The following is a 17072-nucleotide window of genomic DNA, read 5'->3' as shown; positions in this document are numbered from 1 at the left end:
GAGAGACAGGATTTAAATAGTGCTGTGATAACTCATCTTGGGTCTCTCATTGCCTGACAGCTTGTCTTTAATTTAGGAAGCAAGGTAATGTTTCCATTTCTTTTACTAATCTATATAACATATATTATTGTAAAACGGAATGGCATCTTTAACTACTCATTTCTTATACTTGGCTCTGTCCTTAGATAGAACTGCTGCTTATTAATTGCGTCTATTTCTGTTACCAACATATTAAAAAAAATTTTAACTAGAAAACATTTCTTTAACTCTCAATATTTGTCCAATTACAACTTATTTTTCTGTTTATTTTTCTCCCTGAGCTTGAAAATTAACTGTAAATTGAAAACGAATGGTGAAAAATGATGTCCCGAGACTGGAGGGATGACACAGATATTAAGAGCACTTGTTCTTTCCTCATTCCTGGCTGTTGGCTCATACTAGCTCCTTCTACTGGCTTCTGTCAGAACTGGCGCTCATGAGTGCATACTCACTGACGTCACAATCACATGTAATTAAAAAAATCAATATATCTTAAAAACAATGTGTTCTAATATATTTATATTATATATGTATATATAATATTACATTTATATTAGATAATCTGTATCTCTGGATCTATGAAGGTTCCTGGGATATGGTAGGTAACAAATATGAATAAATTGCTAAATAAATTACTTATATCATAAGCAATAGACTTCTTAATTTACTATGGCTGGAGGGAGTTTCTGTATCTTATAAGTAAAAATTTCATATTATACTCTCCTTATGAATAGCTTGTCATATGCATACACGTGACTCCTAACTTAATCTGTTTTTGCCAAGCTCCATAATCCTTTCTTTATTAGAGGAGAAAAACATGAAGTCATATATAACCAGTGAAGACATAAATGATGCTAAAGAAAGAAAAAGCGATTGACTTTCTGTCTATTTTACAGGACTCAGTAACCATGAAGTTTCTCATTTTTACTTGCCTTTTGGCTGTTGCTCTTGCAGAGCAGGTAAGAGTCCTGAGAAAATTGAGCCCATCTAGTCTCATTTACAGAAATGAAGAGTGAGCCTCTTGTACAGACTGAAAGGAGAGACTGATCTTTTGAACCTGTAGTCAAGGATATATTAGCCTTGTTCTATAAAAGACATGGATGTAGGCATGATTACTTTAGAACTCTACTTGCAAGGAAAGTTAGGGAAATCTCCTTCTACACCTGCTTGAATTTAACAGTGAATTCTTTTCATTCCTCTGATGAGTTTCTCTGACACCACGAGAAAGACGCAGATAAAAATGAAGATTTCAACTGAAGCAGAGACAAGTCACTATTCCAGACTATCATGTCAGGAATATGAACGTTTTAGGCAAGCAATGGAGGAGCTTCGCATGTTACTGTCCAAATATCCTAATACAAAGCAATCCCTCCACTCGAGTGGAGATATTACAGCAATATTCATGCCATAAATGATACACACAGGCCTGGATACTTCATGTGTATATTTTTGAAGACGCAAATATGTTTTGTTACTTCCTCAAAGGGATTTGTGTGGTCTTGTTCTACATGGCAGTCCACACTGTAGAATCCTCTTGCTAACTTCCTTCTTCACTTCTCACAGGGACATCATTTCTTTCTTTGTGTCTACAATATCCTATTCACAGACACTAACTAGACTTTGTTACTTCTTAAATTTGAAGATAATTAAAGGAGATATTAGGTAAGAATTCCAGTTAAGGTACTAGAAAAATGCTTCAGTGTCTTCACCCTTTAGTCTTGATCACACTTTCCCTTCTCTCTTGTCAGTAATAGTTCTCAACACTCCTTTTAAACATAATAACTTTCTTCAAGTAAAACTGGAGTGGTTGTTAAGCAAGCTACAAATTTAAGCTTACTAAATTAAATACTCTTAGAAATAGAGGCATACAGTTGAGCTTCCATGACAGTTCTTCACAAGATTTAAATGTCGTATTTTATGCTACTTGACAAAAACACACGTTCTGTGTTAGCTTTAGTTGTTAACTTAAACTAAATGAGATACATGGAATGCCATGATAGTAAGACATTTAAAGATTCTGTGATGTAGATAAGCATGTATCATATTTTAAACTGTTACTGGATTAACACTTAAAAGACAACCACCTTATAAAACTGAGAATTATATTAAGCTATCCCAATAACTCATCTGAAAAAGTAATTTAGTTATGAACAGTGTAAGAACCAGAAGAATAGTGTAAAAAAATTTATTCAACTAAAGTTACTTTAACCAGAAAGAAAAGAACCCAAGAGCAGTCACAAAAATCAAAATCAGACACTCATTCACACACTCAGGAGTCCCATGAAAAGCACTAAACTGAAAGCCATAATTATATGTGTGTGTGTGTGTGTGTGTGTGTGTGTGTGTGTGTGTGTGTGTACACACACGCAGGACCTGGTACAGATCCAGGCAGGTCCTATGTTTGCTTCTTCAGTCTCTGTGAGTTCATAACCTTGCTCAGCTGATTTGGAGACCTTGTTCTCCTGTTGTTGTCCATTTTCCTAAACTATCTCTTACATTCTTTCTCTCTCCTCTTCCACATGGTTTCCTGAGCTCTGAGGGTAGGGATTTGATGGAGACATTTATTGTAGAGCTGAGTATTCCAATCTCTATCTATAGATATAGATAGATAGATGATAGATAGATAGATAGATAGATAGATAGATAGATAGATAGACACATACATACATATGTATGTACACACACACACATATATATGTATATATTCCTTCTTTCTTTTCTCTCTCTTTCCTTCTGCATAATTTGTGGGCCTCTCTGCCTCTCTATTTGTTCTCATCTGCCACAGGAGAAGCTTCTCTGATGATGACTGAATAAAACATTGATTAATGAGTATAGCAGAATATCATTAGGAGTCATTTTATTCATACTTTTAAAAAAGTCTAGTGGTATTTGATTTGACCCTAAGGCTGTAGTCTATCTGGTTTCTGGTTCATGACCCTAAGGCTGTAGTCTATGTGGTCTCTGGTTCATGACCCTAAGGCTGTAGTCTATGTGATCTCTGGTTCATGACCCTAAGGCTGTAGTCTATCTGGTCTCTGGTTCATGACCCTAAGGCTGTAGTCTATCTGGTCTCTGGTTCATGACCCTAAGGCTGGAGTCTATCTGGTCTCTGGTTCATGACCCTAAGGCTGTAGTCTATCTGGTCTCTGGTTCATGACCCTAAGACTGCAGTCTATCTGGTCTCTGGTTCATGACCCTAAGGCTGTAGTCTATGTGGTCTCTGGTTCATGACCCTAAGGCTGGAGTCTATCTGGTGTCTGGTTCATGACCCTAAGGCTGTAGTCTATCTGGTCTCTGGTTCATGACCCTAAGGCTGTAGTCTATCTGGTCTCTGGTTCATGGCCCTAAGGCTGTAGTCTATCTGGTCTCTGGTTCATGGCCCTAAGGCTGTAGTCTATCTGGTCTCTGGTTCATGACCCTAAGGCTGTAGTCTATTTGGTTTCTGGTTCATGACCCTAAGGCTGTAGTCTATCTGGTCTCTGGTTCATGACCCTAAGGCTGTAGTATATGTGGTCTCTGGTTCATGACCCTAAGGCTGTAGTCTATCTGGTCTCTGGTTCATGACCCTAAGGCTGTAGTCTATTTGGTCTCTGGTTCATGACCCTAAGGCTGTAGTCTATGTGGTCTCTGGTTCATGACCCTAAGACTGTAGTCTATCTGGTCTCTGGTTCATGACCCTAAGGCTGTAGTCTATGTGGTCTCTGGTTCATGACCCTAAGGCTGGAGTCTATCTGGTGTCTGGTTCATGACCCTAAGGCTGGAGTCTATCTGGTCTCTGGTTCATGACCCTAAGGCTGTAGTCTATCTGGTCTCTGGTTCCTGACCCTAAGGCTGTAGTCTATCTGGTCTCTGGCTCATGGTCACTCAAGCAGTGTCAGGTATGAGTTCCATCTCGTGGACTAGGCCTTAAATCAAGTCAGATATTGGTTTGCTGCCCCCACAAGTTCTGTGCCATCCCTGCTCTAGCATATCTTGCATGGAGGACAGATTGTAGGTTAAAGGTTTTCTGTCTGGATTGCTGTTTACATTTTTCCTTTGGTAGCATGCAGAGTATCTTCCCACACCAAAGATACTAGAACCTAGGGGTGAAGGCTGCATGTACAACATGGCATACATACATACACATGTACATGCAAACTCAGACCCCACAAATTCTCAAAGTAAATAAATATATAGTTTTGCTTTTGTTTTCTGTTTGTTTGGTTTTGGTTAAGAAAAAATATTATTGCCTTCTGGAGCTGCTACTTTGGGTATTTGGAAGGTGATCTACTAAATATTTGACTATTTCATTCCAACTAAGTGTTTTAAATGTGATGCTCTAAACAGAAAATAAATGAACTGTGATATATCAATTTCTGAGCAGAATTGTGACAGCTTTTGGTGTGATAAATAGCAAAGCCCAGGGGCTTTTTATTGTAGACTCTATAGTTTTGGTAAAACAGTGAAAGTATTTCTTTTCTCCATTCTAAATAAAATGCTCATTTTTATTAAGAGAAAATAAAAGAGCTTCAACAAACAGGTATTTATCAAATTTAAAAGGTTAAAATGATCAAGTTTTACTGGACTAGGAAAATGGCTATATCCATCTCTTGATTAAACTTTTAATAAGTAAAATTTTACTTTATGATTTTGATAAAATGTAAGGTGAAAAATAACTATACCTTGCAAATTCCTGGGAGATGGATGTCATGGACTAGAGAGATGGAGAGAGAGAGAGAGAGAGAGAGAGAGAGAGAGAGAGAGAGAGAGAGAGAGAGAAAGATAAAGGAAGTAAGAAAATGTTCTTTACCTTACCTCATGGCTATTCGTGCTACCTATAAAGTTTCACTTCATACACATCAGTCAATGGGAAGATAACACATTTGCCTGAAATTTAGAGCAAAGCGATGAAAGTTTCACTCTCTAAATAATGAATTTATAGCCCAGATAATCAATTCATTCTTTACTTACTGAAGCAACAAAAAAAACACACACACACACAAAAAATAGATTATATTCTTTTTCTCCTGTACAATTTTCAATTTCTTCCTAAGTATGTATTTTTGTTTCCTTCTGACATCCTTATTCTGTCTTATTTTTTTAATATTCCCTTCTCTCTAGAACAAATGCTACCAATCTAGTCAGAAGTTCAAAGCACTTCAAGCCCTCAAGGATCTTTACCAATATCACATTGCTAGGATTCCATGGGGTTACATTGTGAACCCTTCCTTCCCCTTCCCTCACGCTCTGGTAAGTTCTGTGTTGGGGAAGCAAAAAGTAAAGTATTAAAATGCATAAAGTAATTAGTGTTGAAAGGTCCCAAATTGTATTTTAGCAAAAAAGGCAATGATGAAAATGAGAGGAGAAGAGGGAGGGGAAACCACAATCTGGATATATTATTTAAGGGGGGAAATTGATTTGCAATAAAAGAAGAAAAAAGAAATTAAGTTGTAAACAAACTTACTGTATAGTCTTAATAAAACAATAATGTCAGTAATAGCAATAATGAGAAATTTCACTTAAATTTTCTGTGTGTGCCCTCAGAATTTTGTCATATTTCCTTATAATTGGTTTCCTAAACATTCTTTACTGTAGGGGAAATTAGAAGCCATTGTTCTCATTTAGTAGGAGAATCATGATTTGAGGAACTATAAGGCAGTGGTAGCCCAGCTTCTTGTTTCATTAGGAATAAAAGATGAGTCTTCGTTGTCCTTCAATCAGAACATAAAACCTTTTCCTTTATTTCCCGTGGAGAATAGAGAATAGGTCTCAGCTAGAGAGGTAAAGCATTTTATTATAGAAAACGTTATACTGTAACTTTTATTTTTATTGTTTTATTGATGAGATACAACTTAAATGAATGTATATTTTATCTATTTTATAGTCAATAAGCATGTGTATAGCAATATGTCACATACAGTAGTAGATGCTCTTCATCCTCATTTATAAATACTATATACAAATAAAAGAATCCACAGAATTTAAATAACAGGCTTGTAAGAAAGATCTATTTGACAAGAACTTTAAGGCATTGAAGAAAGAAACTGAGGAGTATACCAGAAAATGGAAGGACCTCCCTTGCTCTTGGATTGGGAGGATCAACAGAGTAAAAATGGCAATTCTACCAAAGGCAATTTATAAATTCAATGCAATCCCCATCAGGGTCCCATCAAAATTCTTCACAGACCTTGAGAGGACAATAATCAACTTTATATGGAAAAACAAAAAACCCAGGATAGCCAAAACAATCCTATACAAAAAGGACTGTCTGGAGGCATTACCATCCCTGACTTCAAACTCTATTATAGAGCTACAGTGATGAAAACAGTGTGGTACTGGCATAAAAACAGAGAAGTCGACCAATGGAATCGTATAGAAGACCCAGATTTTAACCCACAAACCTATGAACACCTCATTTTTGATAAAGGAGCCAAAAGTATACAATGGAAGAAAGAGAGCATCTTCAACAAATGGTGCTAGCATAACTGGATGTCAACCTGTAGAAGAATGAAAATAGACCCATATCTATCACCATGCACAAAACTCAAGTCCAAATGGATTAAAGACCTCACTATCAGCCAGAACACATTGAACCTGATAGAAGAGAAAGTGGGAAGTACCCTACATCAGATGGGCACAGGAGATCGCTTCCTATGTGTAACCCCAACAGCTCAGACATTAAGGGCAACATTGAATAAATGGGACCTTCTAAAACTGAGAAGCTTCTGTAAAGCAAAGGACACTGTCACCAAGACAAAAAGGCAACCTACTGACTGGGAGAAGATCTTCACCAACCCCACAACAGACAAAGGTCTGATCTCCAAAATATATAGAGAACTCAGGAAACTAGACTTTAAAATGCTAATTAACCCAATTAAAAAATGGGGCACTGAACTGAACAGAGAATTCTCAGCAGAGGAAGGTCAAATGGCCAAAAGACACTTAAGGTCATGCTCAACCTCCTTAGCGAACAGGGAAATGAAAATCAAAACAACTTTGAGATATCATCTTACACCTGTCAGAATGGCTAAAATAAAAAACTCCAATGATAGCCTTTGCTGGAGAGGCTGTGGAGGAAGGGGTACCCTCATCCATTGCTGGTGGGAATGCAATCTTGTGCAACCACTTTAGAAATCAGTATTTCGGTTTCTCAGGAAATTCGGGAACAACCTACCCCTGGACACAGTAATACCACTCCTGGGAATATACCCAAGAGATGCCCTATCATATGACAACAGCATTTGTTCAACTATGTTCATAGCAGCATTATTTGTAATAGCCAGAACCTGGAAACAACCTAGATGCCCTTCAATGGAAGAATGGATGAAGAAAGTGTGGAATATCTACACATTAGAGTACTATGCTGCAGTAAAAAACAATGACTTCTCAAATTTTGCATGCAAATGGATGGAAATAGAAAACACTATCCTGAGTGAGGTAACCCAGACCCAAAAAGATGAATATGGGATGTACTCACTCATAATTGGTTTCTAGCCATAAATAAGGGACACGGAGCCTACAATTGGTGATCCTAAAGAAGCTAAGTAAGAAGGTGAACCAAAGAAAAAACATATAGTTGTCCTCTTGGCTATGGGAAGTAGGCAAAGTTGCCGGGGAGAAAATTGAGATCTTGGGGGTGGGGTGGGATGGGGGTAAGGGGAGATGGGGAGAGAAACGGGAGAAGGGGAGGAAGCGGGGAACTTGGGGAAAAAGGAGGATTGGGATAAAGGAAGGTGGGATAGGGGAGCACAGAAGCACAATTCTTAGTTAAGGGAGCCACCTTAGGGTTGGCAAGAGACTTGAACCTAGAGTGGCTCCCAGGTGCCCAAGCCGAGGTCCCCAGTTAATTCCTTGGGCAGCTGGGGATAGGGAACCTGAAATGACCCTATCCTATAGCAATACTGACAAATATCTTGCATATCATCATAGAACCTTCATCTGGTGATGGATGGAGATAGAGACAGAGATCCACACTGGAGCACTGGACTGAGCTCCCAAGGTCCTAATGAGGAGCAGAAGGAGGGACAACATGAGCAAAGAAGTCGGGACCACGAGGGGTGCACCCACCCACTGAGACAGTGGAGCTGATCTATTGGGAGCTCACCAAGGCCAGCTGGACTGTGACTGAAAAAGCATGGGATAAAACTGGACTCTCTGAACATGGCGAACAATGAGAGCTGATGAGACGCCAAGGACAATGGCAAGGGGTTTTGATCCTACGTAATGTGCTGGCTTTGTGGGAGCCTAGCCAGTTTGGATATTCACCTTCATAGATATGGTCGGAGGAGGGAGGACCTAGGACTTACCACAGGTCAGGGAACCCTGACTGCTCTTTGGACTGGAGAGGGAGGGGGAAAGGAGTGGGGGGAGGGGGAGAAGGGTGGGAGGAGGGGGAGAAGGGTGGGAGGAGAGGGAGGGAAATGGGAGGCTGGGAGGAGGTGGAAACTTTTTTTTTTTTCTCATTTTCTCAATATAAAAAAATATTTAAAAAAAAGAATTAACATAGTAGAAAAAAAAAGAAACATAGGATAAGATCAGGCCACCAATGTGAACTTTTAGGAAATCAACAAGTAGACTTGAACTAGCAGACACTGCCAAACTCCTAATATCATTTCCTCTTTTATAAGGACATGTATCAAAATACTTCGACTATAGCAAGGAATATAGCACACATATGGGATGTCAAACCCGGGTGAGAGGAGGCCAGCCACTTACCCTGGATTTGAACTCTAGCTCATTTACATCCACCGAAAGTGCTGTCATTCAAATGCTCACCACATATCAGAGATGATAGAGACATTTTAGTGCCAGGCAACAAATAGCTAAACTTTAACACTATAAAAAATAATTAAAAACTATTCTTTCATTTTAAAGGAATCTGACATCCTTTCTCAGCAAGTAAGTCAAAATCATCATATCCATTACAATTAGAAAATTATTTCTATTTTGTTTTCACTGTTCACATTTTTATAAATAATGTTATTTACTTTGTAGCAATATAACCAGAAAATGGACATGAATATGCAAGCCAGAGAGGTAATATTTATTTTTTATTGCTTCATTGAAACAATATACAACGTAATGCAGGTGTGTTTTAACAGCTTTACAGTTTAGAAAATCTAGGATTATGAAAAATGGTGGTTCATCTATTTACATATTATGAATACATGTGAAGGTCTCAGTGAGACACAGTTGTAATCTTCTGTGAACCACACCGTAAAAGTTAGGGATAACTGGAAAAATTTGTTTGCAAGATTACCAAACTGGGCACTCGTAGTTAGGGTTTCTTTAAAGAAATAAATAAGGATTAAACACATTATTCTCACTGTGTTGATTGTACATAATTTCATATGTATATATAAATTTCCAATAATGACTAGTTTTATGTCATTATTACATATTTATATAGAATAATATTATTTATTTTGTAGCAACACAACCAGAAAATGGACGTGCGTATGCAAGCCAGAGAGGTAATATTTATCTCCTATTGTTTCACTGGTAATGTACAACTTAATTAGAGTCATACTGGAAGAGAGAGCCTCAACTGAAAAAGAAATGTCCCATTAGGTTCGCAATCTTATTGAACATTTTCTTAATTACTGATTGATGGAGAGTCACACCATCCCTGGACTGGAGGTCCTGGCTTCTATAAGAGAGAGGCTGAGTAAGACATAAAGAGCAAACTAGTAAGCAATATTCTTGCATAATCTCTAAGTCAGTTCCTGCCTCTAGGTTCCTTCCCTGAATTCCTGCCTGACTTCTCCAGGAATGGATTTATAAGCTAGAAGATGAAATGAACCCTTTCCTTCCCTATTTGGTTTTGCTCCTTGTGTTTTGCAATAGCGATAGCAAGTCTAATTAAGACAGGATATAAATTCTAAAGGATAGAGTAACCTTAATTTGAGACCAACATTTTTTAAATGTTTGTATCCTTCAGAAATATCATACATGTATACAGTGTACATTGATAAATCTATTGCTCAATCCTCTCCCTTTTACTCTCAGACCTTTCCTTCATATCTTCAAATTTCACATCCTTATATTTCGCATGTATGCTAATAACCCAATGAGTCTGATTAGGGCTTCCTTGTGTACACGGTGTAGGGCCTTCTGCAGGAACATAGTAACCACCAGTGACTTTGTGACTAAAGAAAACTGACTTCTTCCAACAGCCACCTCAACTGTTCACCTTGGGGTGTGGCCCTCTTCCCTTCCTGCTCAGGAGTTGATAACCTTGATCTTGCACAAGTCTTGTGCAAGTAGCCACAGGTGCTGTTGGTTTGTGGTTATAGCATCCCTGTCGTATCTAGAAAACATCGTTTTACAGAAATTCTCCCTGGCCTCTGGATCTTACAAAATTTCTGCTCCCTCTTCTGCATTGTTCCCTGAACTACTTGGAGATGGAGATAATATAGATGTTTTATTTAGGGCTGAACACCCTACAGTCACTTACTTTCTGCTTTCTGACAAATTCTGGGTAATTCACTCCGCTCTACAATTTAGTTATATGTTTCTACACTCAACATAAACATAAAATATTTAGTTTATTAAATAAATTACTTTCTTTATTACTTAAATTAACCCTATGGAATCATTCACTCATTTATTATTATTCATTTGTCTTAAAATACATATTTAGCAAATATTCTGCCCCTTACATATTTGGAGGACATATACAACTGTGACTTTAAAAAGTACTACAAATTAATTTACATTTCTCTTTATTAAGTCATTATTGGAAATTTCTATATATAGAGAAAGGAAATCATGTATAATCAGCACAGTGAGAATAATGTGTTTAATTTTTATTTATTTCTTTAAAGAAACCCTAAAGATGACTGTTGATAGGTTAATGCATTGGTTTAATTTGATCTGCATTTGATTCATGTTTCCAACAGATAACTAAAACATTCATGAAATTTTTCTAAGCCCCTTAATTCTGAATATTTCAACTGAGCTGAAGTCTTCCTGGTTAAGACCTCTCATGTAAGCTTCCTATCCCAGACACTAAGTTTTACAGTTTCCTCAGTTTCTTTCTCTTTTTCTTTGTTTAAATCAAAATTTTGCTCCTTGTCCAAGCTTTACTGGAGTTGGTCTCTGTCATTCTTAAACTGTTGCCCCTGTCAAATGAAACAGATCTTTAATTCCACAAATACTGAGAACATACCTAAAAGAATTCAGTAGCCCTCAGTGATTCCTTAATATTATGATTACTATTTTTACTTCTCAGGAAATCTTCTAGTTCTTCATTTAGAAAGTCAATCAGTACCTTTAAATACCAAATAACCAGATACTTGTTGAGAAATACTGCTTTTTCTTGCTATTGGATGACTATTCTAATCAAATGAGGTGTTAATTTTAACAAAATATCCAACAAAATGTATGTGTCTATGTCTGTGTCTGTGCATCTGTTTGTGTGTGTATTAGGCAAGTGTTCCACAACTAAGTTAACCTCTCTCCTTCCCTCATGGAATCCAGTAAAAATAAACTCTTGTAAGAATTAGACACATGCAAAGAAATGAATTGCTGGCCTAGGCCATTCATCCTCCCCAGTCTCTCAAATGCATATAGCTGAATTTTGGGTCCATGGAACTAGGCACTTTTAAAATGACCCAAAGCAAGACTGGGATTTTCACTCCCCTTGACTATAATTAACAAAGGGCCTTCTCTTCTGACTTTATAATCCTGTTTTCTGAACTGAACCAAAGATGATATAAACCACCCATGAAAGAAATGCCTGATCATGCAGAATTAGACAAACAGGTGAGCACACCTGGGAAGAGAGTGTCCAGTGAAAAGGTGCAGCTGGATGTGAGCCTAGTGGCTTGAGACATAGCCTGCAGTCTTCCTCTTCAGTGCCTGGCAAGTGTACTTCCTCTGCACATTGCTAACCTAGATCTCGAGGCTTCTAGTAAAACAGTGGTCTTCTAAGAAAAGGCCTGAGGACTGCCAGACACCTCAGAGCCAGTAGTGTCCCTTCCTCCTCTTCACCCTCTGTGAAAGTGGTAAGAACAAGGAAGATAAATTCAGAATCTGAAGTTGGAGTAGTACATATTTTCAGTTCACTATTTCACTGAGAGAACATAGTCTGATAAGATTTAAAGTCATACATTTATGGAAACGTGACTTTTCAAAGTAGGAATATGGCCTTGAATTGTTTGAAATGACATAGACAAATTTGTCAGTAGATTATCCAAGTGTAACAGATCCCAACCCCTAAGGAATCAACTGAGGTGAAGTATTTTTGATTCAGTTAGTTATATACCTTTCCAGAACATTTTCTTTTGCATTTCAAACAACTATCTTTATTCTTCACAGAAAACTGTGATGACTGACGAAGAACAGACCATCCAAGACTACATGGTAAACTTTCCATGCAATCATTTTAACACACTCTCATTCCTGGACACTGCTGAAATTCTAGTGACTAAAAGAAACTTCTAGGGAAAGCTGAGTTTTTTGTTGGTGGTGAATTTTGAGGGGAGTTTTCTTTGTTTTTGAGAAGGAGACAAAGGAGTCTTGGAATTTTCTAGGTACCCCAAGCTAGTCAAACTCAAGTCAATCCTCCTGCTCCAGTCCTCCACCACCCCTGCAACTCCTCCTCACACTCAGGATAATGTCTATAAAAGTCTTCCTCATGTCCTGTGAAGGCTGCTACAGAGCTGGCTCTCAGGATATCGATTCGTTTCCAAACAGTACCCAGCCAACAAGCAGTTCGTGGTGATTCTCAGCATCACATCGATGTCTTTATAAACCCTGAAGGGCTAGAAAGATGGTTCAGCAGGTAAAGGCTCTCACCACTCCCTAGAAACCTTGTAATAGAAATGAAAACCAGTTACCACAAGCTGTCTTCTGATTTCTGCATGCACACACACACAGACATACACACACAACTAAATCCATAACTAAATAAGTGCATTTTGTTAACAGGAATTCATCCTGGAGGAAGATGCTACTGAGCTTAATGGGAGCTTTAATCCCTATAAAAGAATCAATCCATGGCCAGATCCAGAGAGGATTCCAAACACAGCATACAAACACTGTCATGAGTTGTGTGGATGCCCCATGCAGCCCGTTTCCTCTGTGTTAACTCATCTACATCTGTCAGACAGCTAACATACAGAGACAAAGGAGCTTGGATAAGGGTTTTCCTACACACTTGGGAAAAACACTGGGCTAAAACACTTAACTTAGTAATCAACAAATTGCTTTCCTGCTCTTGTACCTGTTTCCTTTTCACTTCTTTTTGGTTCTTTCCCTTCAGTTTCTTAGCACTGGGGTCTGAATTGACCACAGGCTGTCAACACTCTATGGTTCCTCTGAGAATGCACTCTCTGAGATACTTTTGTTTGAGTAAACAGTCCTTCTCCTGCCATTAAGAATTTATCCACATGAGATCTTTATTCCTTTGGTAAGTCCAGGTCTTTTCTGAAACATGAGATACTGGGATAATAATCACATGTATTCTTCTTAGAACAGAGTGAAACCATGCAGCATGATCACCTGGCCTAAGTTTGTGCAGCTGCTCCTTCAATATCAGAAGACTATGAACCTACGGAGCTATTACCCATACACCCCCAGCCTGGTGAGTGTGCCAGGCTTATTTTCAATATGGAGCTTGGTTAAATTTTTAGCAAAAGTAAGATAAAGAAGTGAAAGAGAACATTTCATAATTTTTTCAAGTAAAGAACCTGAAAACTGAAATGAAATTTCACTAATGCAAAAAAAAATTAACTATAAACCATATAAAGAAGCTAATTTTCTGGAATTAAAATTATACTTTTTTGGTCTTTAATTAATGTTAACCAACACCTTTTTAATTGTTGAATCAACAGGTTTGTGCATTTTAAAGCACCTGAAATCCTAACAGTAGCTTAAATGAGCTTTGGTTGACATTAATCTTCTACTTGATTAAAAAAAAAAAACTCCACAATAGAAATACATTCACTACCATAAGGAATAAACAGGGCACTGAAACCAGCAAACAGGCTTAAAATTAAGAATATGTGATTTCTGTCTGAAGATTGGATACAAATAGCTGACCACATTAGATATGAACAGTGACATCATTTTACTGCAGTCTTTGTCATACATGTAGCATTTAAAGATAGTTTACTTAGATAAAAATTTTATATGTGATATTTGTATAGAAGATGGCAAAAACTAGAATATTGCAAATATTTCCATGGAGATGAGAATAAATTTGCTTCATTTATTTTCACAAATATGGCAATATAATGTGTTATGCCTTTATATCCTAAATTTTATTTTTAAGACACTTGAATTAAGTGCATCTATCTTGTTTTTATAAGTGTGCCTATAACTTAAGTGGTAATTTAAATAAGATTTTTTTGTAATGAATATGTCCTTAATAATTTTAAGTAATGTATGTTCAACTTCAATAAAAAATTAGATTGAATATTACTGGTAAAATTTCATATGCCTAGTACTATGAAATAATTAAAACATTGCTTCAAAATTTAATCAAAAGGCAAATTGCATCATTTAATAAGTGCATGCTAGATTGAACAAATTAATTATTAACTATCAATCATTAATTTTCTCAAAGTTATAAACAAGCCTCTCTGTACTTTCCATTAAGCATAAATGCAAATAATTCTTAAATATTGATGTATTAGACATCATTTGGAATGTAGGCAAATACTAATATTAATTATAAATACTAAAATCCTGCTAAACTAGAATTGTGACATATATCTGTATCTTATATACAAATAAGCATTATCTTTTGGATAATAAACATAAATCCATTATTGTCTTTTTTAACAGGTTTGAGTGGAAAATCCACATCTCCACTTTCTTTTCTATTATAATTACTTCTCAAAACCAGTATACTGGGACAGATGTATAAATGAGACAGAAATGCTGAGCCGAAGGAAGATTGCAAAGCCATTTCTGAATGGCTTCTATTCTTGTTTGCTTACGTTGGGTCTATAAGTGAGTTTCTTCTCAGCAGAGTTGGAGACGATTAACTATGCTTTCACCACTGTCCCTAAATCACTGAACTACATTGCCTTTCAAAAAATAAAACTTCAAGTGCATTCTTTTGTGTGTGATTGTTATTTCTGTTACTTATAATTAGTGACAGGAATATAAAGTTCTTCAACAATTAGATCATAACTCCAAAGACCACAGGATCATGGTTCTATTAAACCATTACTTTACCCTGTCTCTGCCTATTTCTGCTTACAGTTTGCCACAGCATTAATCCCAAAGCCTCACCAAATCCCTTCATGTTCCCTCCAATTCCACAGTCACAGAAATCAGACACTGAGAACCTAATTCAGCTTGTGAAATAATCTATATGAGAAAGGGACAAACAATTATGTTGATTAAGAGTTTATAAAACTTTTATCTTTGGCTAGTGATGAAGAGCAGGCAAAGGCATCAGCTCAAGTATTAGCCCTGAGTTAAAGCTCAGGGACATTGCATTTTTAAAAGGCAAAACACAATCACATAAATGCTAAATGAAGGTCAGAGTAGAGAAACCTTGCAACATTTATTTTTGGCAGGACAAAGTAATAACTTCAGACATAATACGATGATTATATTTTACTTGTACCTTCTTATACTTAATTAATAGTGTTAACACATCTGAACCATGGTCAGGGTTTGAACATTTTAATTGTGTTGCCAAGGCCAATGTGATGGTTTGGGGTATAGAGGGCTGAGAGCTGTCTACACAATCATGAAATAGTTAGGACAAGCTGGAGATACCTTGGTCACTTCAGCTAGAACATAATCCCTCTAAGTGTATTCTCAAATAGCAGAATGACAAGAATACAGCCAGTGCCTGTGTGAGCTGCAGTGAGCACCTACGTGCATCAGTATTTTCAGAGACGGTAGAGGAATGGGAAAAGGATTAAGAAGTAGACAAAGGGAAAGAAGGATGGTGTTTATTTCAGTTTGGAAATCTGTTTTTCATATTTAGTTATAGGGGAAGCGTTAGATGGGTTTTGTAGGTAACACTGCAGGATGTCTTTGACTCAAAGACCAGGGACAAAGTCTGTTTCTTTGACACCGTAAACTGCCCATCCTTTACTTCTTTAGCAGTCCGGTCTATCATGCCCTCTTAGCCCAAGCTCCTCTCCTATACAAGACTGTTAAAAGGTTCAACAGTCTTGCTGTAAAGGGTGACTTGACTTGTATTTTTTAAAAAATAGAGCAGTTAGAATCTATGAGAACTCTTCTTTGTCCTCCTAGAACTTTCATTCCTTAGCAATCTGATGATGCTACATTCTTCCCGCGACACTCTCTGGTGGCCTCACTTCTCCCAGACTTCATCCTTGATAATTGAAAATATCCTCATAGTTGATACAAATCTTCTGCCTTTCTACACTGGAGCAATATTCCTGGACTATATCTGGCCATGTAAGACTAAAACAAATGCTTACTTCTGTTCACTCTGAGCAGCTGAGTCTCAAAGTAAGTTCATTTTCTAAACTTTGATGGTTACCAAGAACATCTCGTTATATCATTTTCTTGCCAGAATTCAAGGTAGCAGTCTTCCTGTAACTACCTTAAGCTTCAAAAATACTTCAGTTTCTGTTTGTCAATATTGAATCCATGGAATATAAACACAACCCACTTCTTGATACATTGATAACTGTATTTTAACTTTGGTGTAATATGCTAATAACTTGATTTCAATCTGAAAATAATTTCAACTCTCCCCTCAGGTTTCTAAGGGTATATGATCTTTCTTTACTTCAAAGCTAGTAATTCTCTTCATTTTTTTATTCCCCAAGTTTTCTATACATGTGAAGGAATGTTTTATCAAAAGTAATAACTTTATTACCCAAAATTAGCCAGACATTATTAGTTTTTAAGGTGTCTTATATATTCTCTGAACTAATCTTAAAATTATTAAAATTTATTACTATTTTGTTAGTAATATAGCTACTGATATTTGTAGCTCAATGGTGATAAATTCGTATCAGAAATGAAATGCTTCTTGCAAGAGCACTACGCCACATAGTTCTTGTCATAATATACTGTCTAATAATTTTTCACCAAGGTATATTTTGTTT

At 36.9% G+C, this 17072-nt stretch overlaps 1 protein-coding gene across 1 annotated transcript; it reads left to right on the top strand.

The window, feature by feature from the left end:
• The first annotated feature begins 947 nt into the window (after window positions 1–947).
• LOC121460668 (alpha-S2-casein-like B) lies at window positions 948–14817 on the top strand. Its single transcript, XM_041671115.1, has 6 exons — window positions 948–998; window positions 5140–5268; window positions 9013–9054; window positions 12340–12384; window positions 13496–13660; window positions 14812–14817. The coding sequence occupies exons 1-6, from the start codon at window positions 948–950 to the stop codon at window positions 14815–14817; spliced, it is 438 nt and encodes a 145-aa protein (XP_041527049.1).
• The last annotated feature ends 2255 nt before the right edge of the window (window positions 14818–17072 follow it).

The sequence above is a fragment of the Microtus oregoni genome, unplaced genomic scaffold (genome assembly GCF_018167655.1).
Source record: "Microtus oregoni isolate MIOR12 unplaced genomic scaffold, Mior012 000021F_ref0000039, whole genome shotgun sequence".
NCBI classification, from domain to species: domain Eukaryota; kingdom Metazoa; phylum Chordata; class Mammalia; order Rodentia; family Cricetidae; genus Microtus; species Microtus oregoni.
The sequence above is the reverse complement of the archived record's forward strand: the minus strand, read 5'-3'. Positions and strand labels throughout refer to the sequence as shown.

What these genes read in the sequence shown, in the direction of transcription:
- LOC121460668 (XM_041671115.1), top strand. Translation starts at nt 948, where the DNA reads ATGAAGTTTCTCATTTTTACTTGCCTTTTGGCTGTTGCTCTTGCAGAG. An exon ending in CTGTTGCTCTTGCAGAGCAG is followed by an intron (nt 999 to 5,139) that starts GTAAGAGTCCTG and finishes CCTTCTCTCTAG; the next exon opens with AACAAATGCTACCAATCTAG. An exon ending in AGACCATCCAAGACTACATG is followed by an intron (nt 12,385 to 13,495) that starts GTAAACTTTCCA and finishes TATTCTTCTTAG; the next exon opens with AACAGAGTGAAACCATGCAG.